This window comes from Carcharodon carcharias, chromosome 17 (assembly GCF_017639515.1).
Source record: "Carcharodon carcharias isolate sCarCar2 chromosome 17, sCarCar2.pri, whole genome shotgun sequence".
NCBI classification, from domain to species: Eukaryota; Metazoa; Chordata; class Chondrichthyes; order Lamniformes; family Lamnidae; genus Carcharodon; species Carcharodon carcharias.
Genome location: NC_054483.1, coordinates 20,910,745 through 20,938,082, shown reverse-complemented (window position 1 = coordinate 20,938,082; position 27,338 = coordinate 20,910,745). Strand labels below are relative to the sequence as shown.

At 47.1% G+C, this 27,338-nt stretch overlaps 1 protein-coding gene across 1 annotated transcript in view; it reads left to right on the top strand.

Annotated features, from left to right (window-relative positions):
- The window catches only part of LOC121289611 (netrin receptor UNC5D-like), a 449,805-nt gene that overhangs the window by 247,914 nt on the left and 174,553 nt on the right, over positions 1-27,338 (top strand). Inside the window, exon 2 of the mRNA XM_041209233.1 lies at positions 15,983-16,198. Coding sequence (XP_041065167.1) covers positions 15,983-16,198 — 216 coding nt within the window. The remainder of the gene's footprint in view (positions 1-15,982; positions 16,199-27,338) is intronic.

Genomic DNA, 27,338 nt, shown 5'->3' with positions numbered 1-27,338 from the left:
GACAGGTGAGTTAAGGTAGATCTATAAATAAAAAACTAAAACTTTAAAATGATAAACCAAAATTTGAAAACTTTAAAATTAAAATCAAACAATAAAAGATTTAAAAAAGCAATAAAGTAATTGAAACAAACATCTAAAACACATAACAAAAACAGAATTACCTGGAAAAACTCAGCAGGTCTGGCAGCATCGGCGGAGAAGAAAAGAGTTGACGTTTCGAGTCCTCATGACCCTTCGACACATACCTTGTAGTTAAGAAGCATTTAACCCTTAGTTGTCAGTGATACTAGCATTCAATAAACAGAGTAAATTGTAGCATAGATAAGAAGGAAGTAATTAAAGTAAGTTAACTGAATAACAAGTTAGAACGGCAGGACAGGTGTTTTGTTGCAGCTGAGAGATAGGGGAGCTTTTGGACACCATGGCAATCCATGACAAACATGTCTGCAGCAAGTGTAAGCAGCTTGAGGAACTCCGGATCAGGATTATTGACCTAGAAGCTGAAATGCAGACACTATGCAACTTAAAAGGGAGGAGGAAAAATACCCAGATACTTTATTCCAGAGGACAGTCACGCCTCTTAGAAGAGAGTCATCTGTTTTGGTCAGCAGTGAGTGACAGGAGGATGTGACTGTCAGTGAGGCAGGTAATGGGACCGAGCAGACAGTAGGGGAGTAGCCTCAGGCTTTGCAATTGTTAAACAGGTTTGGAGGTACTCACAGCCTGTGTGGATGAAAGCGAAGTCTGCAAGGTGGATGAGCTGGCTGGCTATGGCACAGGAAGCTGTTCAAGTGGGGGTGCAAAAGGGAATGTAGTGGTAGTGAGGGATAGTATAGTGAGGGGGATTGACACGGTTCTCTGCAGCAAAGAGTGAGATTCCAGACGGCTATGTTGCTTGCCCGGTGCCAGGGCTGGAGAGGATCTTGCAGTGGGAGGGGGAGGATCCAGTTGTTGTGGTCCATGTAGGTACCAGTGACATAAGTAGAACCAGGAAAGAGGCTCTGCAGTGTCAGTATGAGGAGCTAGGTACCAAATTAAGGAACAGAACCTCAAAAGGTAGTAATCTCTAGTTTGGGAGAAGTGGGTTCCAGTTTGTTGGGCACTGGCATCAGTACTGGGGAGAGTAGGGGCTGTACTATTGGGACGGTCTACACCTGAACAGTGCTCGGACGAGTGTCCTCGCAAATCACATAACTAGGGAAGTAGAGAGGGCTTCAAAGTAAACAAGAGGGGTGAGGGATCAAGCTTGGCTAGAGGTAGCAATTCAAGATGTAGAGTCAAGACAGGAGAGCAAAATTGTAATGAGAAATGAGGGGCAGAGAATGCAGGAAGGGATAGAGAGAAAAAAAAGCTAAGAATACATCAACAGTCAAGACTAGGGGCAGGATTTTGCCCTTGGTGGGGGTGCTCGACGGGGGCAGTTGGGCACCTGACCCCCATCCACGATTGGCTCCGCACTGTGATTTTTTATGCAGGTGGGCCAAATAAGGCCCGCCCAGTGAAAGATGCGGCTGTGGAACGAACGCGAAGGGATGGGCGGAGGCAGAGGTGGGTGCTCAAGCTCTGCCAGGTTCAGTGGTGTCCCGGCGGCCAATTCAAGTGAGGACGTGGCAGATCTTGGAAGGCTGCCAGTGAAGGATGTTGAAGTCACGATGCGCAGCGTTGTGGGTGGACATGGCAGGCAGGAGGGCAGTTCGGCGGGGCATTTTGGCCCCGCATTTCTCTGATGAGTGCCTCGCTGTCCTCCTGGAGGTGGCAGCACAGTGGGAAATCCTTGTTCCCAGGCCCACCTCACCGAAAGGCCTGGGAGGAGGTGCCATCCAGGGTCAGCAGCTACAATGTGGAGAGGTGCACATGGGTGCAGTGCCAGAAGCGCTTCAGCGATCTTCTGCGACCGGCAAGGGTGAATACTGTGTTGGCATGGGTCACTTTACAGAGCAGTTAAGAGCTGCCCATCCCCCCCCCACCCCTCTTGGATCTCAGAGGCCTTGGGGTGTGAGTGACAAATGCCAACAAGGCAGCATCTGGACAAGGGGGTGGACCCTGTCTGCTTGGACTGAGTGTCTTGTGCCTCCAAGGTCACGAATCAGCTGAGCCCTGTGATGTATTCCTCAGGTGGGGTTGGCTAGGCTGCAATGGCACTGCAGATACAGGGTGGACTAATCAATGCCCCTCTATCCTTTATGGAGAGGACGTCCCTTAACAATGCAGAGAGGCCGCCGACTGGCAGAGGATCTTTCCACCTACCTTCATCTCACGTGTTATGAGCAGGAGCCCCTGGAGCTGGAGAGGCACCATGTGCCTCGGTCAGCTGGCTGCGGTGAGGTTGGGGTGCCACAGGGAGGTAAGAGTGCAGTGTACTGAGGTGAGAATGTCTGTAATAGCAACCATTCCACTGTAGTCTCCATATTGATGTGAGTCTGGAACCCCCATGGATAATGGAAAGACAAGGGCACCCTGATGCATATCTCTGTCTCATCCGGGTGCCAGGCATACACAGTAACAGTGAAAAGATTTCACTTCATGACATGTCCTTGTTCTTCCTTTAAGGCTCACCAGCAGCCCCTCGGGGTGAGGAGCCTGAAAGCCCACCACTGACCCGAGGACAACACCCATCATAACACATCTGCGTCACACCCTCTCTGCCAAGCAGGGACCAGCGCAGATACCAGCATCTTGGTGGGCACTAGATCACCAGCTGCTATCTCGGTGCACCATGGTGAGGGCACTTCACACTCGCTCAAGGTGCAGGTGGAGGCAGAAATTGCCCAGGGTGCCGGCAGTACTAGGACCAGGACAGTGCTCAGTGGCTGATGTTATGCCTCTGGAGTCGTCCATGAGGCAGATGCTGGACGTCCAGCAGGGTGTGCAGGAGGATCTGGCAGAGGTGTATGAGGGAATGCATGTCGTGGTCTCCATGGCGGAGGAGTCCTTGCGAGCATGAGCAATGCACTGGAACCTCATGGACAAGCGCAATGCCTCCCTCCATGGAGAGTGGCAACTCTCATGGCGAGGCTCCTCCAAGAGCTGAATCAGGGGTTCCTGGGGATGCATTCAGACCTGCAAGCCCTCACACCGGTAATGACCTCGGATGGTCACTGCCAGTGAGGGAGATGGATTGGGAACCCAGTAGCCCAGCTAGGTGCCTGTCCAATGGTGAGGGAGGTCCCGAGTGACCTCACGTTGGGCGCACGAGCTGTCTGTCATCTCTGCAGGCTCTTCTCAGGATGCTCCGGATAAGGGCAGCAGCTCCTCTGCCCCTCTGCCAGTGACCTTGGCATCTGATGAGGCTGCGGCAACTGGGAAGATGCCAGTCTTGGCACTGGCCATTCCCTCCCAGGCGGGACCAACACAGGCCAGGGGCCAGAGGACACCCACCAAAGTCAAGGCCAACAGGACAGCAGAGTGAGCAGGTTGCCTCCAATGCCGTTGCCAGCGAGGGGGTAGCGCTCAAGTGCAAACTTTCGTGCCTTCATCACAACATGGACTGATCACGACTGATATTTGTTACCCCAACTTTTACGTTCATTGTTTATTTGTGTGATGGATAACACCTGTCAATATTAATTTGTAGAATATATGCCAGGCACCATTTCATTAAATATGTTTTTGTTCAAAAAGCCTCTGGGTGCTTCATTTGTTCTGCAGGTGCAGGGTAACCCATGATGTTATGAGTGACTTGTTTCTCATTAAACTTAATTGAAATGGCATATAGTGCATGTTGATGACCAAGCAAATGGTCCTGTCAGGGATCCAGCAAGGAGCCTGTAGCCCTGGCATGTGGTGGTGGTTCTTTTTGGTAGGCTAGCTGAAGGAGCATTGGATCAAAGCATCCCAGTTGTCCCTGCCTCCCAGGAGGTTGCCTAGGTCAGTGTCTATGCCCTCAGCGTTCTCCTGACCGTACTTGTCCCTGGACACTACTGGATGCTTCATCTGTTGCTTGTGCAGCTGTGTCAAGATCTTCTTCCTCCACTGCTTCCCCCCTTTCCAGCCCCTTTAAAGACTGCAGCATGCAACCACTCAGTGACACATGATCTGGGGGGTATTGGAGTGCACCAATGCTCCAGGCATCAGAAGCACATCTTGAGAAGATCTATGGCTTTGTGGAGCCATGGCTCCTGTTATACTGCTGCTCGGCCTCTGTTCTTGGGTGGTGAAGGGCATCAGGAGCCACCTTTTGAGGCGACAGCCTTTGTCACCCAGCATGGGTCTTCTGAAGCTGTGCTTCTGACACTTGGACCGTTAAGGGGGTGCACTCCAATACCCCCCAGATCATGTATCACTGATAGTGGTTGCATGCTGCGCTCTCCACAATCTGGCGCTGGAAAGGGGGGGTGGGGTATGGAAACGCATTGGAGGAAGAGCATCTAGACGCAGCTGCACAGGCACCTTTTGAGGTGATAGCCCTCCTCACCCAGCAACCATCCATCCACTTGGACTGGAGCACTGAAGAGCTTCAGCACCTGGGAGTTTCGCAGGATGTAAGGGTGATGGGAGCTGCCGGGATACCTTGCACAGACTTGCAGAATCTGCATCCTTTAGTCACACATTATCTTCATGTTGATGGAGTGGTATCCCTTCCTGTTGACGAAGGCACCCAGCTCACCACACTTGCGCCTTGATGGCCACATGCGCAGTCGATTGCTGGGGTCCCCCATGTTCAGGGTACAATCGCTGCAAAGCCTCTGCTCGCTGTGCCTGGCTGGCCTTGTCCATACGAATGAAAGCCAGTGCACATCTGAACAGAGCGTCTGTCACCAGCTTGATGCATCTGTGGACAGCTGATTGTGAGACTCCACACAGATCCCCCACTGACCCCTGGAAAGAACCAAAGGCATAGAAGTTCAGCGCTACTGGCAGGGGGTGTCCACCCACACAGTCGGAACTGATCTCAGGGCTGATCCTCTGACAGATGGAGGTCACAGCCTCCCTGGAGAGGCGAAGCCTCCTTCGGCACTGCACGTCAGACAGAGGTAACTGCATCGCCGCCTGTAAACCCTGGCAGCGGGATAGTGGGGTCTTCTGTGGCCCCTTTCACCTTGGACTTCCTGCTGGCCCTGCGCCCCTTGTGCCTGTGCCTGTCCTCCCACAGGTTGCTCCCCTGGAAGCTGCATTGGAACACCTGGCCTCTTCCCCCTTTTTGTCCTCTCTTCCCCCTCAGGAGGTGGTGTCTCCAACAGACACCACAATCCCATTGCCAGGGTAAGGGAAGGCTGCCTGATACCTGGTATCCCAAGTGGCATCAATCCTCCAGGGGCCTGGAAACCGAATTGAAGCTTCTCATTTCTGTCAAAGCAGCTCTGAAGTGAAAAGAAGATGTCCTGTTCACACAAACAAGCAGCAGCAAGTTATATTCTAAACTACAAACTACTCGCATTTACAAGCCCACTGACCCCTCTTATCCGACCCACGTATGAGGTCTTTGAAAATGTGGCCTGCCCATTTAGCCTGTGCGACGGCCTGGGGGAAAAAAAATCGCATGGGCCACATAAACTCCGAGACATTGGTGTCTCATGGATCTTAACTTGCCACTTAATTAATGGCGGGCGCACCTCCGCCTACATCGCGCACTCGCCTGGTGAAATATCGTGAGTGCACGTGTTGACATGGACACGCTTGGCCGACGTCAACGTGCTTTATTTCTCACTCAGACGTATCGAGTGCATGCCCGCACACCAACCTAAAAATTCTGCCCTCGCTGTTACAAAATGTAACAAAAAGACAGAACTGAAGGTTCCCTATCCAAATGCATGTAGCATTCATAATTGATGGCACACATTGAAGTAAATAAAATAAGATTGGACAGCAATTATGGAGACGTGGCTGCAGGACGACAAAGATTGGGTCCTAAATATTGAAGGGTACATGACCTTCAAGAACAATAGGAAGCTAGGTAAAAAGATGGAGGGGTAGCACTGTTAATCAAAGATAACATTGGCGCAATAGTTAGAGATGACTTTGGTTCCGGAGATTAGGAGGTAGAATTGATTTGGGTGGAGATGAGAAAAAGTAGGGGGATAAAGACCATTAGTGGAAGTGGTTTACAGGTCCCCTAACAGTAGCCATAGTGTAGGACAAAGTATTCAAGAGAAAATATTGTGTGCATGTGATAAAGAAATGACAATAATCATGGATGATTTTAAATCTAGACAAACTGGCAAAATCAGGTTGACAGTAGTAGCCTCGATGAGGAGTTCTTAGAATGCTTGGGATAGTTTCTTAGAGCAGCATGCTCTGAAACCAACCAGAGAGCAGGTTATATTAGACTTGGTATTGTATAATGTGACAGGATTAATTAATGACCTCAGAGTAAAGGCACCCCTAGGTAGCAGCAACCACAATATCATTGAATTTTACATCCAGTTTCAAAGGGAGAAGAGCGGGTCTAAGACTAGTATCTTAACCTTAAATAAGGGCAATTGTGTGAGGATGAAATCTGAGCTAGCTGAAGTGAACTGGGAAACTGGGCTAGAGGATAGATCAATAAAGAAGCAGTGGCAGATATTTAAGGGGATCTTTCAGAGTATTCAGAACAAGTACCTTCCTACAAAAACTAAAAATTCTAAGGAGAGGACCCACCATCCGTGGTTAACTAGAGATATTAAGGAAAGCATCAAACTTAAGGAAAAAGCATACAACTCCACAAAGATGGAGCGGCAGGACAGATGATTGGACAAAGTATAAAGAACAGCGGAGAATGGCTGACAGGTTAATCAGGAGAAAGAGATTAGAGTACGAGAGGAAGCTAGTAGAAATGCAAAAACAGATAGCAAGAGTTTCTACAGGTATGTAAAAAGGAAAAGAGCAAGTAAAGTGAGTGTCAGTCCCTTAGAGAGTGACAGTAGGGAGTTAATAGTAGATAATAAGGAAATGGCAGAAGAAAAGAACAAATATTTTGCTTCTGTGTTCACTATAGAGGATACAAAAAGACATTCCAGTAATAGCTGTAAATCAGGAGGTGAACGGGAAAGAGGAACTTGGTGAAATTACAATCACTAGGGAAATGGTACTGAGCAAATTGATGGAGCTGCAGGTTGGCAAGTCTCTGGGTCCCGATGGACTACTTCCCAGGGTCTTAAGAGGTGGGTAATGAGGTAGTCGATGCGCTGGTTTTAATATTCCAAAATTCACTAGAATCTGTGAAGGTTCCATCAGATTAGAAAGTAGCAATTATAACCCTTCTATTGAAGAAGGGAGGGAGGCAGAAAACAGGAAACTATAGGCCAGTTAGCTTGACATCTGTCGTGCGGAAGTTATTAGAATCGATCATTGAGGTGGTTACAGCTGGGCAATCAGAAGAGCTCAAGACAATTGGGAAGAGGCAGCATGGTTTTGTGAAAGAAAAATCATGGTTAACCAGTCTATTGGAGTTTTTTGAAGGAGTAAAATGCGCAGTGGATAAAGGGGAGCCTGTATACGTACTATACTTGGATTTCCAGAAGGCATTTGATAAGGTGCTGCATCAAAAGGTTATTATGGAAAATAAAAGCACATGATGTAGGGGGTAAGATATTAGCATGGAAAGAAGATTGGCTGGCTAGCGGAAAGCATAGTATGCATAAATGGGTCTTTTTCAGATTGGCAGGATGTGACGAGTGGAGTCCCAGGGGTCTGTGCTGGGGCCTCAACTTTTTATGATTTACATTAATGACTTAAATGAAGGGAGTGAAGACATGGTAGCTAAATTTGCCAATGACACAAAGATAGGTAGGAAAGTTTGTTGTTAGCACAAGAGGAGGTTGCAGACGAATATAGATAGGTTGAATGAGTGGGCCAAGATCTGGCAAATGTGGGAAAATGTGAAGTTGTTCACTTTGGCAGGAAGAGTAAAAAAGCAGAGTATTACTTAAATGGAGAACAGCTGCATAATCCTGAGCTGCAGAGGGATCTAGGCGTTCTAGTGCATGAGTCACAAAAAGTTACTATGGAGGTACAGTAAGTAATTAAGGCTTGAACATAAAAGTAAGGATGTTATGCTTCAGTTATACAGGGCATTGGTGAGACCGCACCTCTGGTCTCCTTATTTAAAAGGAAGGATGTAAATGCATTGGAGGCAGTTCAAAGGATTACTAGATTGATACCGAGGGCAGAATTTTCTGCCTGTCGGGTGGAGCTGGAGTGGCCGCAGACCCGATCGAGACCGCGCCGCCATTTTACGCGGGAGGGCCAGTTAAGGCCCGCCCCGCGTATTTGCCGACTCCCGTGGATATCGGGGGTGTGGGCTGTGGTGGGTGTGCACAGACCGCCAGGTCCAATGGTGACCTGGCAGTCTGTTTAAAAGGAAGGTCTGGCAGCCTCCTGTAGGCTGCTCACAGTGGCCAGTTGCAGGTCACACCACAGGGTGTCGGCTGAGCAGGGCACGCTGGAGGGAAGGGCAGAGGAGCAGGGCAGGCTGCAGGGTCTGTCACAGGGGCAGAGCAGGCTGCAGGTTCGGCCAGAGAAGGGCCAATGCGCCCCTGGCTTTTCCGATGACTGCCTTGCAGCCCTCAAGGAGGTGGCTGCACGGCGGGAGGTGTTGGTCCCCCAGGATGGGAGGTGGAGGCCCCTGCCCCCACCCCCCACCGCGCCCCCCACGACGAGGCATGCCAGGGAGGAGGTGGCGGTGGTGAGCTCCCGCGGTGTGGTGCAGCGCACCTGGATCCAGTAAGCAGTTCAACGATTTGTTGCGCTCTGGAAGGGTGAATACCATGCTGGCACTGGGCATTTAACCCAGCAGGTAGCCTTAGCAGGACCGCCCCCCCCCCAACCCCCCCCCACCCCACCACCACCACCACCACCAAGTCTTACCGTCGTGACTGCAATAAATCATGTTGGGCATTTCTCATACGCTGGGTGGGCAAGCAGATAATGCCCATGCTTAAAATCAGCCTGAATGCTTCATGAGGAGGAGTTCTCCCCCACACCATGTCGCTGTTGGTCACACATGCCTAGTCTGGGGGCAACCTGATGGAGATGCAGTTCGATGCATACTCAGAACTCCAACATGTGTCTGTTCATGGTGATGAGATTGTGGAAGGGGAGCCTCAAGGTGTCGTGGCCATGAACTGTCTGCTGCCCTCTACGCTGCATGTAGTTGCGCCTCCTTGCTATGGGAGCAAAGACTGTGGGTTTGCTAAAGTGATGTATGCAGAATGTGTCCAAGGTGGCCGTTGTCGGGGGGGTGGTGGGGGGGAGTTGGGAGCAGGCGTACTCTCTGTGAGACTGATCAGCAGCAGCAAGGAGAGGAGGCACTGGAGGCCTGATATGGGCCACTGTGGTTGGGGTGTGGCATTCACGTGTAGAGTCCATGTGCAAATTGCCGCAACGAATGGTCTTCTGTTTTTCAGGAGAAGAATGCTTAATGCGTCTGAATGTTCGAGGACTGGAGGCGGCCAGGCTCACCTGATCATGTTAAGCCACTTTGAACAGGAGGCCCTGGAGCTTGAGAGGCACCAGGCACCCAGGTCAACTGGTGTCGGTGAGGCTAGGGTGGAACAACCAGGTATTTGAGGCCAGTGAGATCTGCTATGTCCTCCCAACATCCACAGCACTGATGATTGTTTGATTTGTTATTGTTGCAACATTGCTTGGTCAGAGTGATAGAGTCAGAGGTGTAGATTATAGAAAAAAAGTCCTTCAGCCCTTAAAGGATGTGCACATCAAACACCTTCCTAGGTCACCTTATTCCATTTCCCAGCACTGTCCCCATGGCCTTGTATGCCATGGCATCGCAGCTGCACATCCAAATATTTATTACATGTTAGGAAGGTTTCTGCGTCCACCACACTTTCAGCCAGTGCGTCCCACCTTCCCAACACAGTGTGCGCATAAGTTCCTCATCACTTCACCTGTCAACCTCATGCCCCTTACCTTAAATCTATGCCACCTGGTTACTGATCCTTCCACCAAGGGGAAAAGTTCCTTTCTGTCGGCCCTATCTATGCCCCTCAATTTTATAAACCTCAGTCATGTCACCCCTCAATCTCCTCTGCTCCAGGGGAAATAACCCCAGTCTAGGCTATGTCTCTTCATAAGTCAAAACTTTCCAGCCCAGCCAGCATCCTAGTTAGCGACCTCTGAACTCTCTCCACTCCAATCACATCCCTCCGATGAACCGCATTTCACAACTGCACGCAGAACTATAGCTGTGGCCTAGGCAGCGTTTTCTGCACTTGGAACATTACCTCCCTGCTCCTATATTCTATTCCTCGACTAATAAAGGCAAGTCTGGCTTTTGCCTTCTTAAACACCTTCTGTACCTGTCCCGCTACCTTAAGGGACCTGTCGACATGCACAGCAAGATCCCTCTGATCCTCTTTATTTTCCAAGGTCCTACCATTCATCGTGTATTCCCATGCCTTGTTTGTCCTGCCCAAGTGCATCACCTCTCACTTATCCACATAACATTCCATTTGGCATTCATTAACCCATCTGACCAGCCTGTCTATATCCACCTGTAATGTAAGGCTATCCTCCTCACTATTTGCCACCCCACCAATGTTCGTTTCCATAGGTTCCGGAAGGTTGAGTACATAATGAGTCGGAGAGGGGGGAAAGGGATGAAGTGTGTCACTGTGTGCACGGTAACTGATCCACTATCCTTGTTGTTCCTTTCAGCATCATCAGAGCATGGCCGCCAGGAGGAGCGGCAGATGCCCCCCTCTCTCACCTGAGGGCCCTCAAGTGTCACATCATTTCTCCAAGGCATGCACCAGCGCAGATACTAGCACCTCAGTGGGCATTGCAACATCAGCTAGTGTCCCGGGACACAGTGGAAAAGGCACTTCACAATCGCTGGAGGAGCTGACTGAGAGAGTGCCGATGGCGCCAGCAGGAGGACTACAGGGGACCAGGCCCATGCTCAGTTGGTGCGTGATGATGCACTTCTGGAGTCGTCCATGATGGAGCAGCTGCAGGAAATGTAGCTGGGTGGGCGGGAGCATCTGGGGGAGTTACATGAGGCTGTGCTGTGCTTTGCTTGGTGTCCATGGTGGAGGAGTCCACAAGGAGCATCACTGATGCAATGAGCCTCATGGCAGAGCCCCATGCTTCCTCCATGGAGAGTGGCAAATCTCACAGGCCTCCAGGGAGAACAATCAGGTCCTCCTGGAGTTACACTCAGACCTGCAAACCCTCAGAGCTCCAGTGGCCACAGCTGGTCATTGGCAATGTGGGAGATGGTGTGGGCTTCAAGTTCCTCAGCTCGTAGCCCATCCATCCACAGTGAGCATGGAGGTCCGGGCAACCTCACGTCAGCGCAGCATCTGCCTGTCGTCTCTGCGGGCACCTCTCTCGGTGCTCTGGATGAGGGCACCAGTTGCTCCACCCCTCGCCCAGTGACCGCTTCATCAAGTGAGGCTGCAGCGACTGGGGTGATGCCAGCTGTGGAACTGGCAGATCCCTCCCAGGCGGGGCCAGCACAGGCTCCACAGGCCAGAGGACACCCGCCAAAGTCATTGAGGCCAACAGGACAGCAAAGTCAGCAGTGTGCCTCAGATGTCACTCCGAGCAATGGGGCAGCACCAAGACGTAGCACCAGTAAACAAAAGCATAAGGCACCTTAGGCACACCACGGGTTTCTCACTGGTGCTTGTGTGTTGGCCCGAGATTAGCTACTTATAATTTTTTTCTGCTTGATTAACGTTTTGCTTTGGATTTGAGAGAACGTCTGATGGTTAAAATAAAAACCATGTTACCGTGGCTGAGGGGGGCTCCTTTGTTCTGCATTTGTAGGTTTAAGATAAATGTTATGGGTGTTTGTTTCAACATTCAAGTTTATGTCCAAAGCTTTTAGTCACAGATGATGACCTGGCAGATTTAGCACTTAGGTGCTGAATATGGAAGCGCCAGGCAAGACTGGTTCTACTGATCCATTTGTATTGAACTGGCTGAAGGTTCATTGGATTAAAGTCTCCCAGGTGTCCCTGCCTCCTTGGTGTAGTCCCGGTCCAGTGCTTAGCCCCTCCGCATTCCCCTCTGCTTCTTCTGCGGTGCCTTCCACCTTGGACTACCTCTTGGCCCTGCAACCCTTGTGCATGCGCATCTATTCCCTAAGGTGGCTCCCCTGGAGGCCTCCTCATTCTAGCCCTCCCTTCCTCCTCAGGAGGAGCTACCTCCATTGGACATGTCAGAATCCATACCCAGGCTAAAGGGGAGGCTTCCGAAAGCTGCAGGCCCGATAAAGCTGACTGACTAGAGCGCTGACCTGAAGGTTCAAAGTACACAGAAAGCTGCTGGAATTCGTTCTGAACTGCTGCAGATCACGCAGGCAAGTTTAAAAAAAAACTTTCTGCGATAAATACTTCACAGACCAGACTGATGATCCCACTGAGCCCTCTTATCCCACCCGTGGATGGGGCTCATTAAAAAAAGCCTCTTACCCGCCTGCCTGTTGCGCCCGTGTACCAACCCGAAGATCGCACAGGCGCCTGAAAATTGCCGATGGATGAATTAAGGGCCTTAACCAGCCCATTAATTAATTGCGGGCACACGAACTTCATCACGTGCCCACCCAGCGGAATATCGCAATGGCGTGCGGTGATGTTGGGACGCTTGCCTGATGTCACTGGGCGCCCATGTTACCCGCTGACGTGTGGGGCCCACTCCCCTACATCCAGCAGAAAATTCTGCCCCTGGAACGAGTGGGTTGTCTCATGAGGAAAGGTTGGACAGACTGGGCTTTTTTCCACTGGGGTTTAGCGAAGAATGATTGAAGTATACAAGATTCCTGAATGGCCTTGACAAGGTGGACATTGAAAGGCTATTTATTTCCCCTTGTGGGTGAGTCCAGAAACTAGCGGGCACTATTTTAAAATTAGGGGGTCGCCCTTGAGGGTTGTGCGACTTTGGAACTCTCTGCCTCAGAAGGTGGAGGAGGCGTGGTCATTGAATATTTGTAAGGCAGAGGCAGATTGATTCCCTTGCCTCACAAGAATCTAAGGTTCAGGGTTAGATGGTAATGGTAGAAATTGAAACACAAGAAGATCAGCCATGGTCTTATTGAATGGCAGAGCAGGCTCGAGGGGCTGAATGGTCTACTCCTACTCCTTTTTCTTATCTTCTTACATTATGTACCTCGATGTTGCAAAATGTCTCCAGGTGCTTCATGGAAGTGTTTAGACAAAACTTGACACCAAGCCACATGGTGAGATTTTGTAACAGGCTTGGTCAAAGAGGTAGTTTTTAAAGAACATATTAAAAGGGTGGAGGAAAGTGAGATAGGCACACTTGTAACTCCAACAATATTATTAAACGTTAACTGCAAATGTTGACATGAAGCAAAGCATGATCGAATTTGATTTTTCTGTACAGCTCAGGTATTGAACTTATGGTTCAAAAGGTTGCTTAAGCAGGAGATGCATTTATGAAATCAGCTCTCCCGAACCCACAAGGCAGCAGGCATTTTGGAACACCACCACCTTTCTGCCTTAAGTCACACACCATGCTTATTTGCAAACATGTCACTGTTCCTTCATTGTCTCTGGGTCAAATTCCAGTGAGCTCGCCACAGTACTGTGGAAGAACCATCACCAAAGAAACTGCAGATTAGGCGGCTGTTCACCACCACCTTTGACAGCAATTAGGGATGAGTATTAAATGCTGGTCTTGCTGCATCACATGAATGATTCTTAAAACAAAAAATTGTGTCAATTAGAACCCTCTTCAGCTGCCGCTGGTTCAGAAATGCAACACTCAAGAAGCTTGACACTGTCCAGGACAAAGCAGCCCACTTGATTGGCACCACATTCACAAACATTCACTCCCTCCATCATCAACGCATAGTGGCAGCAGTGTGTGCCATCTACAAGATGCACTGCAGGAATTCACCAAGGTTCCTTAGACAGCACCTTCCAAACCCACGACCACTACCTTCTAGAAGAAGGAAGGCAGCAGATAAATGGGAAAACCATCACCTGGAAGTTCCCCTCCAAGTCACTTACCATCCTGACTTGGAAATATATCGCAGTTCCTTCACTGTCGCTGGGTCAAAATCCTGGAACTCCCTTCCTAACAGCACTATGGGTGTACCTATACCACATGGACCATAGCAGTTCAAGGCAGCAGCTCACCACCACCTTCTCAAGGGCAACTAGGGATGGGCAATAAATGCTGGCCCAGCCAGCGAAGCCCACATCCCGTGAATGAATGAAAAAAAAAATGTAAAAACCTCTCTGCCTCTTCTGTTAACTATCGTGAAAAATAGCAGCAAACTTACAAACATGTGCTGATCATGTGAAACCACCTCACTGGGACAGGTACAACCTGATTGCATTGGGATGGTAAAAGGCAGAAAACGTCACAAATACAACATATCTATCATCATCTGAAAAGGGAGATAGTCAGACAGAAGTGCTTCAACTGAACTGACAAGGAGTCTCTCCCCTGAGCGTCAACCAATGCTCACTTTTTCAGAAAAACTTTTGGAAGTATTTCAATTCCCGTATTTGCAGTTTTTGCTTCCCACCCCACTTCTATATTCTTAATTGTACGTGGGGTTAAATATTCCAACCAACGCTGTAGCCGGTGGATAATGGATTCAACACAGACTTGTTGACCGGCATGGGTCAATCTAGGGCCTACCTCCACAAGAACCCAACCACTCGAAACAGGCAGATCATCCAGGAGAATTAGCCAATTTCTGCAGGCTTGTGCTCAACGACTTAAACGAGTGACCCAATTGCAGTTGCTTCCTGATGCAGCTTCAGTATGGGTCAATTGCCATGTTTTGCTGTCTGACAGGAAACATGCCAGGCTGAGTTACAAATACAGTAAACTCTCCGAGACCAAGATGTTGTGCGGAGATTTTGCATTGAAACACTCCTGGTGTATATCTGGAAATTGAGAATTAGGTTGTGATATTTCAACCCTTGTGATGAGTAACTCAAAAAAATTGAGTATCGCAGTCAGCCTTGCTATGTGTTCTATGGGGCTCAGAAACAACCCCCTTCAATCCCAAAATTAGTATCTTAGTGTCAAGTTCTAAAAAGTGTATGTCTGATTGGTGGATTGAAAAAGGTAAAGATTAAAAACAAATTCCACAGCAGATCTCCACTTTACCTCATTTTGGAAAGCCTTTTGGTCTTGCCTCTCAGGAGGCATGCTCGGTACAGTGGGCTGAATTCTCTGCTGCCTTACCCATGTATATTTTCCCCCAATGGAATGTGGTCTCAGAGTTGACTGTGTGTGGGACGTATCTTTGGTTTGCCCTTCATTACGTGTGTGATTGGGAAGCAATTCGCGAACCGGTTTATCTTTTTGCAGATTTCCTCCAGAACAGCACAATGACAGACATGAGACAACCTTCTCTGGTCCTGTCCAGTCGACCCCGTGCAATTTTGCTAGATACAGTATTTATGGTCCCCACCCCGTCCTACCCAAAAACCTTGGGGAGAGAAAAGGAGAGAAACTAGATTTAAAAAACTCAGAAAAATTTGGGAAATTCCTGAGCAGAGCCCTCATTGCTCCACCAATAGCATGATCTAAACTAATCTAGGAGACCACTCTGGCCCTGAATTGCTTACCATTTGAATCACGAATGGTTACAGCACTGAAGGCAGCCATTCAGCCCAACGTGTCCATACTGGCTCTCTGTTTAAGCTACTCAGCTAGACCCACTCTCCCGCTTTTTCCCTCGTATTGCTGCCATTTGTTTTGTAATCAGATAATTAACCAAGTCCTTTTTGAAAGCCATGATTCAAACTGCCTCTACTACACAATCAGGCAGTGCATTCCAATTCCTAACCACCCGCTGTGTGATTTCCCCTCATGTTAGGGATGCCCTTCCCCCCAGTCAGAATCAGGTCCAGCTATCACTTGAAGGAATTCAAGCAAATCAACGGCCACTGCAGGGGTGTCAGCCTGGTTGAGGTTCACTATTCAAGTGGTTATGTGCCACCATGGTGCAAATTTCAGGGTTGGTAGCAGCAAGACATCCAATGTGCCTTCTGGTATTTTCCCCAACAATATTCACATTCTGACAGAATTTCACAATGTTCTTCCTCAGCAGGGGGAGGTAATGGAGATAGCCTGCCTGAATCCATACCTCTGGGGACTCTGCCACGCTTCCTGGTTGAACCGGAGGATTCTTACATTGTGAAGAACAACCCCATTAAGCTGCGCTGCAAAGCTATGCCTGCCATGCAGATCTTCTTCAAGTGCAATGGAGACTGGGTCCATCAGAATGAACACGTGCTTGAAGAACATGTGGACGAATACACAGGTAATGCAGCCTCCTTTTGGGTTTTGGTGGAGTGCAAATAGATCACCTTAGCTAACTGATTTAAGTATCCAACGTCTCCCAAAGTTCATGTGTGCACATCAATGTTAAACTCATGGAAGTGATTTATCCTCTGCCTGTTTGGGAGCAGTGGGGAGGGTGGTGGGCAGGTGGTGGGCAACTTCAAATAGATCATTACTGTGAAGGTTCGCAGGGGAGAATTGGCAGCATGGAATACTTGTTTTGGCCATGTTTTTTGAGAGTCATCTGACGTTGTGGGTGTTTGGGGAGATCAGGCAGGACTGCAACACTCCATCTAAACGTCTTTCCAGAAGAGAGTCAGACTCCACTGGCAGTGATTTAGATTACAAAGCAATAGAGAAAAGTGTAATAACCTCTCATTTGCCCACATTTCCATTTCTCTGTTTCATTATCTTGTCTGATCCTTTAGGTTTTGTCTTCCTCAATTCTGTCATCTCCTCTCAAGTCTCTCCATCTTGCTTACCTGCCTTGTGCAGGTCTCTTTGCCATCTCTCATGCCTTTTTCTTGTACTTCAATTTTACATATCATTCTCACTGGTCTTGCTCCCCTTGCATTTCTTTCTTTTTCTCTCTGTATCTTTCCCCCTTTCCCAGCAGTCTCTCTCGTCACTCAGTCCTTCCCCCTCCCCCATCAGCATCTACTTGGCACCTGTCACTTCTATCAATCTTTTGGTTCTCTCATGACCTCTCCTGGTCCTCTCTCCCGTCCTGTGTTCTTTTGCACCTTCATGTCTCACGATCCAATTTCAGTGTTTCTCATCATTCCCTTCAGTCTGTCTGACACAAGATAGCAATTCCAGCCCTCTTCACATTAGAGCGTCTAATTTAACGGTCTCATTGTCCTGTCTGCAGTCATACTTCTTGACAACCATTCAACCCATCGACCACTCCGCAAAGAAGGAGACCATCAACAAGAAACGATCTGACATCAACTCATTTCATCCCCTCAGTTGACATTGGCTGACTGTTGGACACAGAACCCAAGAAGCATAAAATGGTGAATCATTGCATCCCCAATCAATTCGCTCTTATATCAGCTTGCAAAATAATGCACATTCGGACAATGAAAGTTCAACATTTGCAAAAATTGCTCAGACTTTTTTGTTTGGGATGGTGCCCGAAAGAGGTGTGTGAAGAATATAGGCTGAGCCTCCAACTGGTCAGGTCAACAGTGAGAGTCACTTGCAATAGTCATGATCATCTGGGATACACACCAGAACACCGTTACTTTAAAAATAGTGTTGCTCAATTAAAATATGCACTCACCTGCCACCCAATATCCAGTAGTGATTTCTTTCAACATTGTTTATTCTAGTCCTTTGTATTTCATCCCACACAAATTTACTGTAATTTTCCATTTCTGTTGACCAAAGTAATATCGACTTCTTTTCCAACTGTGGTTGTATTTTTCTGGTCTCAGTGAATACTGAGCTGATAGATTCTGGTGTTCAAAAATAAAAGTGAACAAAATCAAGAAGTTCATTAGCAATACATAGACTTTTCACTTGTTTTGAGATAGGTCCTGTGGTTAGAGTTTCTTGTACTTAGAATTACATGACCATGACAACACTTATACATCCAAATCCAAAAGCTTAATCTCATTTATGAGGGGATGATGGAGGGGGTGGGGTGGGGGGGGCGGAGTGGGGGGGGGGGCGGGAGTGGTTCCTAAATTATAACATGAATATCTAATCTGAGAGTTGGAGGCATGAAACATGTTTGCAGCAGTACATGAAGGGTTGGCCTCCTCCTGTGCTCTGAGCTAAGGGAGCTGCAGAGGAAAAAGCAACTTGGTTGATCTTGATAAGAGAGCCAAGAGCTAAGAAGAAACCATCTGATATGCAGGGCCTGAAAATAAAAAATAGGGAAGTCTCAAGGTGAATCTTAGGAGGTATAATAGATAAAGAAGAAAAAAAATTGTACTTCTATGATGGTTGCGTTACTAGATTGGTAATCGAGGCCTAGATGAGTAACCCAGAGACATGTTCGAAGCTTACCAAGCTGCTGTGGAAATTAAATACAATTTAATTACATGTGGAATTTTAAAAAATTAGTCATGGTGACGATGGATTGACTTGAGTTGTTGAAAAAGCCCATCTGGCTCACTAATTTCCTTTTGGAAAGAAAATTTTGTGCATTTACCCAGTCTGGCCTATATCTTTCTCCAACCATATGGTTGGCTCTTAATTGACCTTCGATGTGGCCTAACAAGCCACTTGGATGTATTCAAAAAGGCAATAACAGCCACCTCGTCGAGGGCCATTATGGATGGGCAATAAGCGTTGGCCTTACCAGGGACACACACATCCTGTGAATGAACAAAGAAAAACCTTACATGGTGCCTCTCATAACCAGAGAACATTGAAAAGTGCTTTTCGGCCCATGAAGCACTGTTGAAATGTAGTCAGTACGGAAATAAGAAAGGACCTGCATTTATACATCATTTTCCATGACCACCGGACATCTCAAAGCACTTTGCAGCCAACTAAATATTTTATGAAGTTCCTATTGCAATGCAGGAAATGCAACAGGCAATGTGCTTACAATAAGATCCCACAAACAGCAAATGTGATAATGATCAGATAATCTGTTTTTTTTTAAATGTTGGTTGTGGGATAAATGTTGGCCTGGGATTATGATGAGAACTCACCTGCTCTTCTTCAAAATATTGCCATGGAATCTTTCATGTCTACCGGAGGGGGCATTTGGATGATCTCATGAATGAAACTGGAAAAATTAGGGGGAAAAAAAAGAAGAATATTGTCAGATGGTCCATTGCAGCAAAGCCAGAACTTGAGTGTAGTAGCAAGTGTCTTCAGCGGACAGCAGTCTCAAAATTTAAGGATCCCAAAACAGGCAGTATACCCAGAAAATCCAATGGCCTAGGGCCTTGGTCAAGACAGGCTGTTTAGGGCGCTACATCATGCCAATTGCTGCACTGTGAGCAAAGGTCATTAAGCACAGGCTTAACGAGTGAACGATGGGAGTTAGGAAATGGTCAGCAGAGTTTTGGTTGATCTGAAGTTTACACTGGCTAGAAGAATGGGATGCCGGCTAGGTGAGTGTTAGAATTGTCAGGAATAGTCAAGTATAGAGGAAACCGTGGCGTGGACGAGGGTTTTGGTGGTAGATGATCTAAGTCAATGGTAGAGTCGGGAGATGTTATGGAGGTGGTAATGGGGTTGGTGGGGGTGGTCGGTGGTGGGGGGGTCGTGTGAATTAGGAATTGTGTCGTCAAAAGCTCATCATGAGGGCAAACAGGACACCAAATCTGCAAACAAAAAAAACAAACAGGTTCAACCTCAGACAATTCCCAGGGAAAGGGATCAAGTCAATGGTGAGACACCACTGACAGTGGCTTCAGTCTTTCCAAAGCATAGCTAAAGGAAATCCCTGCTCATCCAGTACTGGATGTCAGACAAGTACTGAGACAAAAATCAGGAGGAGTTGAGAGGTATTGCTGAGATTCAGCGAGGTGCCATCACAACCAGCTATAAAGGATGCTAACAACAGGGTGAGTTTGTACAGAAATAAAATTAGGAGAAAAGATAACTGCATAGAAAAGAATGTGGCTGAACTTGGTTTTACAGACAAGAGAGCAATGGAAGAGTCAAGGACAGACAAGTGAAATCTCAAATCTTCATTTAGTGTTCCTAAGCTTGGGATTCAAGTAGATTCTAGGAGGAATGGAAAACTGAGGTAGCTAAAGAGCTTGATGCTTTTGGAACACTTGGAAAGGATGGGAATGGTGATAATTCAATACAGCGAGGATTCAGGGTGTATAAATGATGTGGAGAGCTCATGGTGCATGAGAGCTCACGTTACAAGGGTAAAAAAAGGTCAGGCACATTGTATTGTGGAGTGAACATGTTTGGGTCAAACCAGGGAAAGGCAACCAAGATTATAACAGAGGAAAAAGGATATGGAGCCAAGGTGAAGGAGCACTATTGCCATCATGTGACACTTTCTTGCATCCTATATTTGATTATATTAAATTTTTTGAAGTGTTTTCTATCGAAAATAATATGTTGGCTAAAATATTCAGCTATTGAAATGATCCAACTGAGCACCTAATATTAAGGTCAAGAAAAAGACCATCAAGCCCATTCACACTGGCAGTGCCTATCCGATGATGCAGCCTTATGTACTGCTCACCTCAACCATACACACTGTTAAGTAAAGGCAGGAAAAGATACCACTGGTCAATTTATTGTAAAAAGGCAGTCAAGGAAGTTCAAGGAGGCCAGCGTCACCCTTATACAATGCAAGGCCAACCGAAGTAACCCATATACTCTTGATAGCCCCCAGTGTCCTGACAAGTCCCTTCCTAAAGCTGTACACAAACACAAAACTGAAAGTGGCAGTGCAGTACTTAAAACTTCATTGAGCTGTTACCATGTGGAATCATGTTCTAACATTCTCTAAAATTTGCCTGGGATTGGACCTCAACGTGGTTAACTCTTCTCAACTGTCCTCTGAAATGGCCTAGCAAGCCACTCAATTGTTGGTGGCTCACCACCACCTGCTTCAAGGTGAATTAAGGATGGGCAATAAATGCTGGCCTTGCAAGTGATACTAACGTCCCAAGAATGAATAAAACAAGAAAAAAAAGGATCTCTGTGTAAGATATTAGTTTTTAATTCATGAAAATGAAACAGATTATTCATGAACAAATTGGACTCCCAGTTATCCTTGCACATTAAAGTACTGGTGCACCAGCCTGAATGAAGGCATTTCTGTCAAAGATCTCACTAAGTCTTAGCAACAATTGGTGCACAAATCACACTGTGCAAGATTAGCATAAAAACAGACACATGAGACACATGATGCTTGCCAGATTCCCCAATGTAAAAAAAAGAGTACTGGCCAAGGGCTTTTGAAGTCAGTTCCAGAATACATTGCAAAGCACCGCCAGAACATGCACTGTACCTGCTGATGGAGATTTTGAGTAACGGATACCTGGGGAGTGACTATAAGGCTGGCATTTAAGCAGAGTGTTCAGATTATACCATAAATGTCCAACTTGTTACTGTCATCTGAAGCTGGACGTTAGATTACAGTTTTGAATGCAGTCTATTCCAGATTTTGTTTTAATTTGATGTATTGCATACATATAAATGCATAAATAATTATTGTATGTGTAGTATTTATATGAATATTCATTTTATGTAGGAGGTTTTGTCCTTTGTTTCGACCAGAAAGAAATACTTATTTGAAAAATGAGGTGACTTGAAATATAAATGTGTCACAAATCACTTCAAAAACAGTGAACCACTTGGCAGTGCAGTCACTGTTATCTTGGCAAACTCAGAAGCCAGTTCCTATCCAGGAAAATCTCATGAAGGGCCAGGAGTTGAAGGGCCAAGTTAGTTTTTATGTTGGTATTGCAGGTTGAGAGGGGGATATTGCTTTTCCAGTTAGGTATTGGCAATTCATTGGCATTATTCAAGAGGAGCAGACAAGTGTCCAGGTTTTGTCACTTTATCCAAAGGACAGCTCCCCCAACCACGCAGCATGCCGTCTGTACTGCCATGGAGTGTGAGGCCAGATAATGCACTTATCAGAACTGTGGAGCACAGCAGGAGGCCATTTGGCCAATCACTGAGTCCTTCCTTGTAACTGCCTCACTGACTTGCACTGGGGTAGTGGGTTTTTGATGCAAATTTCAACTTTCCCTGTTCATCATTCTTGACCTAGATGCAGCCTTTGACATGGTTAACTATATCTTCCTCGAACGCTTCTCCTCTATCATCCAGCTGGGATTGCTCCCACCTACTTCCACTGTTTCATTATATCCAGTGAGTCACATACAATAATTTTCTTGCTTGCCCTGCACCCTTACTTCTGGTGCCCCCAAGGACCTATCCTTGGCCCTGGCCCCCTCCTATTTCTTATCTACATGCTGCCCCTTGGCGAGATCCTCCAAAAGGCACAGTTAGTTTCCACAAGTATGCTGTCAAAACCCAGCTCACCTCACCACCACCTCAGACTCCTCCTCTGTTGCTAAAATATCACACTGATTCTAGTCCTGGATGAACAGAAATTTCTTCTGGTTAGATATTGGCAAAGCTGAAGCCACTTTCCTGCTTCCAACTCCATTCCCTAGCTACCGACTCCAACTCTCTCCCTGGCTACCGTCTGAGATTGGTGTCATATTCGATCCTGAGCCAAGCTCCCAACCTCATGCTCATGCCATCATTAAGACTGTCAATTTCCATGTCAGTAACATCGCTGACTTTGCCCCTGCCTCATCTTCTCTGCTGCTTAAATCTGCATTCATACCTTTGTTACTTCTAGACTCGATTGTTAAGATGCATTCCTGCCTGGTCTCTCACATTCAACCCTGTGTTGAGGTCATCCAAAACTCTTGTTGCCTATGCCTCAACTTGCAGTAAGTTCTGTTCCACTAGTTTGCTGACCTACATTGACTCTGGCTCCTGGCTGATTAATGTTCAATTTTAAAATTCTCTTCCTCGTTTTCAAATTCTGCCAGAGCCTCACCCCTCCCTATCTCGGTCATCTCCTTCAGTCCTACAAACCTTTTGAGGTATCTGCACTCCTCTAAATCTTTGTGCATCCCCACTTTTAATCTCTGTACCATTGATGGCCTTGCCTTCAGTTGCTTTAGCCCCAGGCTCTAATATGCTCCCTACACCTCTCCACCTCACTTTCCTCTGTGAAGACACTCCTTAAAACCTACTGCATTCAGCAACATTTTTGTATCTCCTTAAGTGGCTCAGTGTCATAATATCCCTGTGAAGTGCCTTGGGACGTTTCATTACTGCTATTTAAACACAAGCTGCTCTGGTTGTTTAAAAGTTGCACAAATGATGCCATCAACAGCCTGAACTTGGGAGGGCCGCACTAGGTTGTTCATTTTTAAGTACAGAGGTGAAAATTTTGAGCACTTTATAGAGGTGAGGGGGCTAGTGATTTCCAGATTAAAGGAAATCAATACTAAGCAGATCCGCAATTAGCTCAGTTCAAACCTCCGAAGGGAACCCCCGATAATTCTGGGTTCAACACCTGAACACTCTACCGTGGCAAAATGGCAAAACCCATAATCTTTCATTTGGAGTGGGCGAGGTGAAAATTGCTCCCAGAATGATCAAAGATTGACACAGTCCATTTTTATGCTGCCAGTACTGATACATATCAAGGAATATGCAGTAATGTTCAATGTTTATCATTTCCAGCTTACAAGCAAATAGTTCTCACAGTCAAATCGCCCTATCACCTAGCAAAAATGAAGGGAAGGTGTGTTAGGATCAGGTTGAGCCATCATCCTGACGTGAGATTGCACTCTTCCTGCCTGCTCACATCTCATGTCCACCGGCCCTGAAGTGGACCAGGCAAGCAAGGGCCTAACTCAAATTTACAGGTCATTGCAGGATGTAATCAGCCATGGTGCTACGTGGGACCAAAGGAACTAATTCTAAGTCAGTCATGGTGTTGTCATCAGCACTTGCAGATTCAAGAGGTTCGTGATAACCCAGAACCTTTAAACCATGGCAGGAGGGCCTGTCTGGTTAGAGGCCTAAGCCAAGTGTCTCTTGGCACTGGCATCTGCTGCCAAGGCATCACATCAGTGCCAGGCAAGGGATAAAGAGCATTTCCCATTCAGTCCCCAGTGTTCTTGGGCTCCCATTATCTGATTCCACCCCCCCACCAAGTCTAGTCCCCAACTCAGTCCTGACAGTTTTGGGATGGAGGCTGACTTGGGATTATCTGACTGAAGCCTGGGTGTTAGTGGCCTGCCTTCACATCCCCACTCCCCAATTCGTCCCCTACTGGCCCCAAACACAGCCACCCCTAGGAAAAAATCCTAAATCTAACTCAGGCAGTCATGCACTAACGAGCTGTTAAAAACGTCCCAGAGCTTTTTATTGCGGGACTGGACACTGAGCATAATACAGCAGCTAGTGCTGTAAAAAGGGAGTGTGGCTTGTTTTCTCCCCCGTAACCTTGCACCATGAGGAAGTAGTCCAATTTTGGAGACACTCCGCATTTCTGAAGCTGGGATCAGGGGTCCTGGCCAGAAATACGGAACTCTGCTGTGACGCAGAAAACTAAGAGCAGAGTGGCAGTATGATGGCAATTGCTGCTTGCTGGAAGATTCAGGCCTTTATCGTTATGGTGTCTCACCATGTGCTACATTGAATTAAATCACCCTCATGACCTTGTCCACTGACAGTAAAAATAAATAGGTAGCCTGCAGTGGCTTCAAGGCTGAAAATTTCTATCCGAGTTTTAAACTGTTGTTGTATATTAGCAAAATTTCAGTCTTGCGATTTATGATCTCATTTGAGCCCTTATTGCCTGTAATCACTCCAGGGTGAGCTTCTTTTTACTGACTTCATTACCATGTCTGCAGCTGATTACAGGGAGATTGTGTATATGTGTGTGTGTGTGTGTGTGTGTGTGTGTGTGTGTGTGTGTGTGTGTGTGTGTGTGTGTGTGTGTGTGTGTGTGTGTGTGTGTGTGTGTGTACATACGCTCATTCTGGTCCATAGCTATCCTTCTGCAAAGGAATGTGAAACAGCATGTAGCAGAATCGATCCAACGATAACAGAAATCGAAGCTGAGCCGAGCTCCCATCATGATGGTTCAGCAGTGAACAGAGGTTCGTTGGGGGAAGGAGGTCAGATGGACTTCAATTCTACGCGAATGTTCACCCCCTTAGTAGATACCAGCAGAGATGAAGTGATCACTTAGATTAGTATGTGGTTTAAGAGAACTAATTTACAAAGCTATAGGTTGGAAAACTAGGGCATGGGACTAAATTGGACTGTCCTTTCAAAAGGGCCAGCATACGGCTGATGGCAAATGGCCTTCTGTGTCGTATGATTCCATGACTATTCAATTCATTTGCTGTATGTGACACTTGGCTGTGTGCAAATTAGCTGCCACAGCTGCTCACAGACAATAGACCAAAGTGGTTTCCGAGTACTTTCGAGGCATGCTGAGATCATGAAAGCTGCTGTATTCTTGCAAATTTTTACTTCATTAAAAAACTAATTTTTATATGAAGGCATCAGGTTCTCGCAAGAGCTTACAACAGGGCTTTATGTTTTGGCCCAGAGCTATGTTTGTTCCCAGAACACAATAATCTGCAATCTGAGCACAAGCAGAGTGGAGCATTTCCCAGGTGACATCAGTGGTGTTTAGTACACCAAAATGGCCAAATAATTCTCTTGACCCTCCAGCGGTGTCGCTTGGGTTATTTTTCCAAAGTTATTCGCTGAACTATTATTTACACAGCTCTGTTCAGGTCATGTTTCCATTGAAAATGTTTGTGTGTCTTAAAATAAAGAAACTGAGTATATAAGAGACAGAAATTTAAAAGTGACCCTTTTAAAACAAGACACTGCACATCCATGGCAACTTGCGATCTTAAGCATTGGTTGCAGTAAATACTGTTTTTAAAAAATATATATGTAGTTTTTAGAAGATGCAGGAACACAAAGACCTAGGGGTGTATATACATAAACCTTGGGATCTGACAGGACAAGTTGAATGCAGAATCTTTGTAAGACACTAGTTAGGCCTCAGCTAGAGCAGTGTCCCTAGTTTGTTCTATGTTGGTTAATCTAACTTGGGAATGATTACTCAGATGTTGGTATGTTCAAACAACTGGTTTATTTTGTACAACTGATGATGTACAGCTATCCATGACAGAGTGTTAACATTGTTGAAGCCATGAACATTCTCCCCGTCCTCTCCTGGTCATGTGTTCTCCTCCATTGTCATTATGGGAGGTGCTATTTACACAGCCCCACACATTAAACCCTTACAAAATCCAACGCGACCTAATTCTGGACACACTGCTTTGGAAAGGATGCTGAGGCAAGAGCAGGAAGAGGGGCAGCCTGACAAGGATGTAGAGGGACACGCTTTCTGCCTCCTGCCTATCCTTCGGAGAGAGTCGACAGCTCACTCCTTGGCTACCTCAGAGGTTCTCATCATGGTGTCAGTGCAGACCGCGCCTCTACAGGGAGGCGGTTACCCATCTTTGCACCATGCTGAAGGGTGCACTCAGACATCTACCAATCTGACTATGGGCAGTTTCTAGAAGAACGTCTCCACATTTTAAACATGTGAACAGCTTTGAAGAATGGCTTTTCCTGTGAGGACATGCAATCTGAAATAACAGCATGGCAGTAAGTTTTTGAAAATAACTTGCAAAGCTGGTACACAAATTTGAATCGTTTAGTGGAAAGAAAAAGCTTGTCGTTTTTCACTTCAGGAAGTCTCAAGTTGAGAGCGAGGAGGAGGCGGAGCAGCTGTTGAGGAGGATGCACACGGAGGAGATGGTGGGATGCTCTCTCCCTGGGCTTGTGGTTCCAGAATTCTGTCCTGCAAATCGGAGAGCAGGAAAGCTCCGAGTGACAGCTCGGCACAAGGGGCTAACAATGCCAACTGTGCTGATGGCTGCAGCTGGTCCACTTTCCCCAGCCCCACCCCCCTAGCCAGCCTCTCTCTCTCTCTCTCTCCCCCCAAGTCAGCCAGCTTTTCCAGCCAGCCCCTCCACTGCCCCCGAGTCCCCGCCAGGCCCCGGGAGCCCCAGGTCACAGCACCAACAACAGCTAGGAAATGGCGCAGCTCCCACAAGAGGCCCTAAAAAGGTGAGTTATGCCCTTGAGTTTTCCTTTTCTGCTGCGTATTGGAAAAGCTGCACAAGTGATTTTCGGAGACCCATAAGGAACACTTTAACCACCCCAGCCTACGCAAGGGATGGTCCTGTCATCCAGTCCTGCCACTTAGCTGCTGTCAAGGAGTGACCGAGGCCATGTGATTTTCTGCTAACTCAAGCCTGCGTGTTTGTGGATCTGATGAGAGCTCGTCTTAAATAGCACAGTTTTCCAGCGGACTGTCAGTGCCAGTTTTGTGCCCCAAAGTTGATGCACATTAGACTCGGGTTATTAACAGTGCTTAAGAACATTGTCTTCACACATTGGAAGCAACAGTGATTTTGTGTACTCGAGTAAAGAAACTAAATTCTTTGAAGGGCCAAATAGATTAAATGCTAGGTGGACATTTGCAGAGCCTAGAACTCAAGGGATAACAGCCTGAGTGTAAGGGGTAGGCCATTTCATACTGA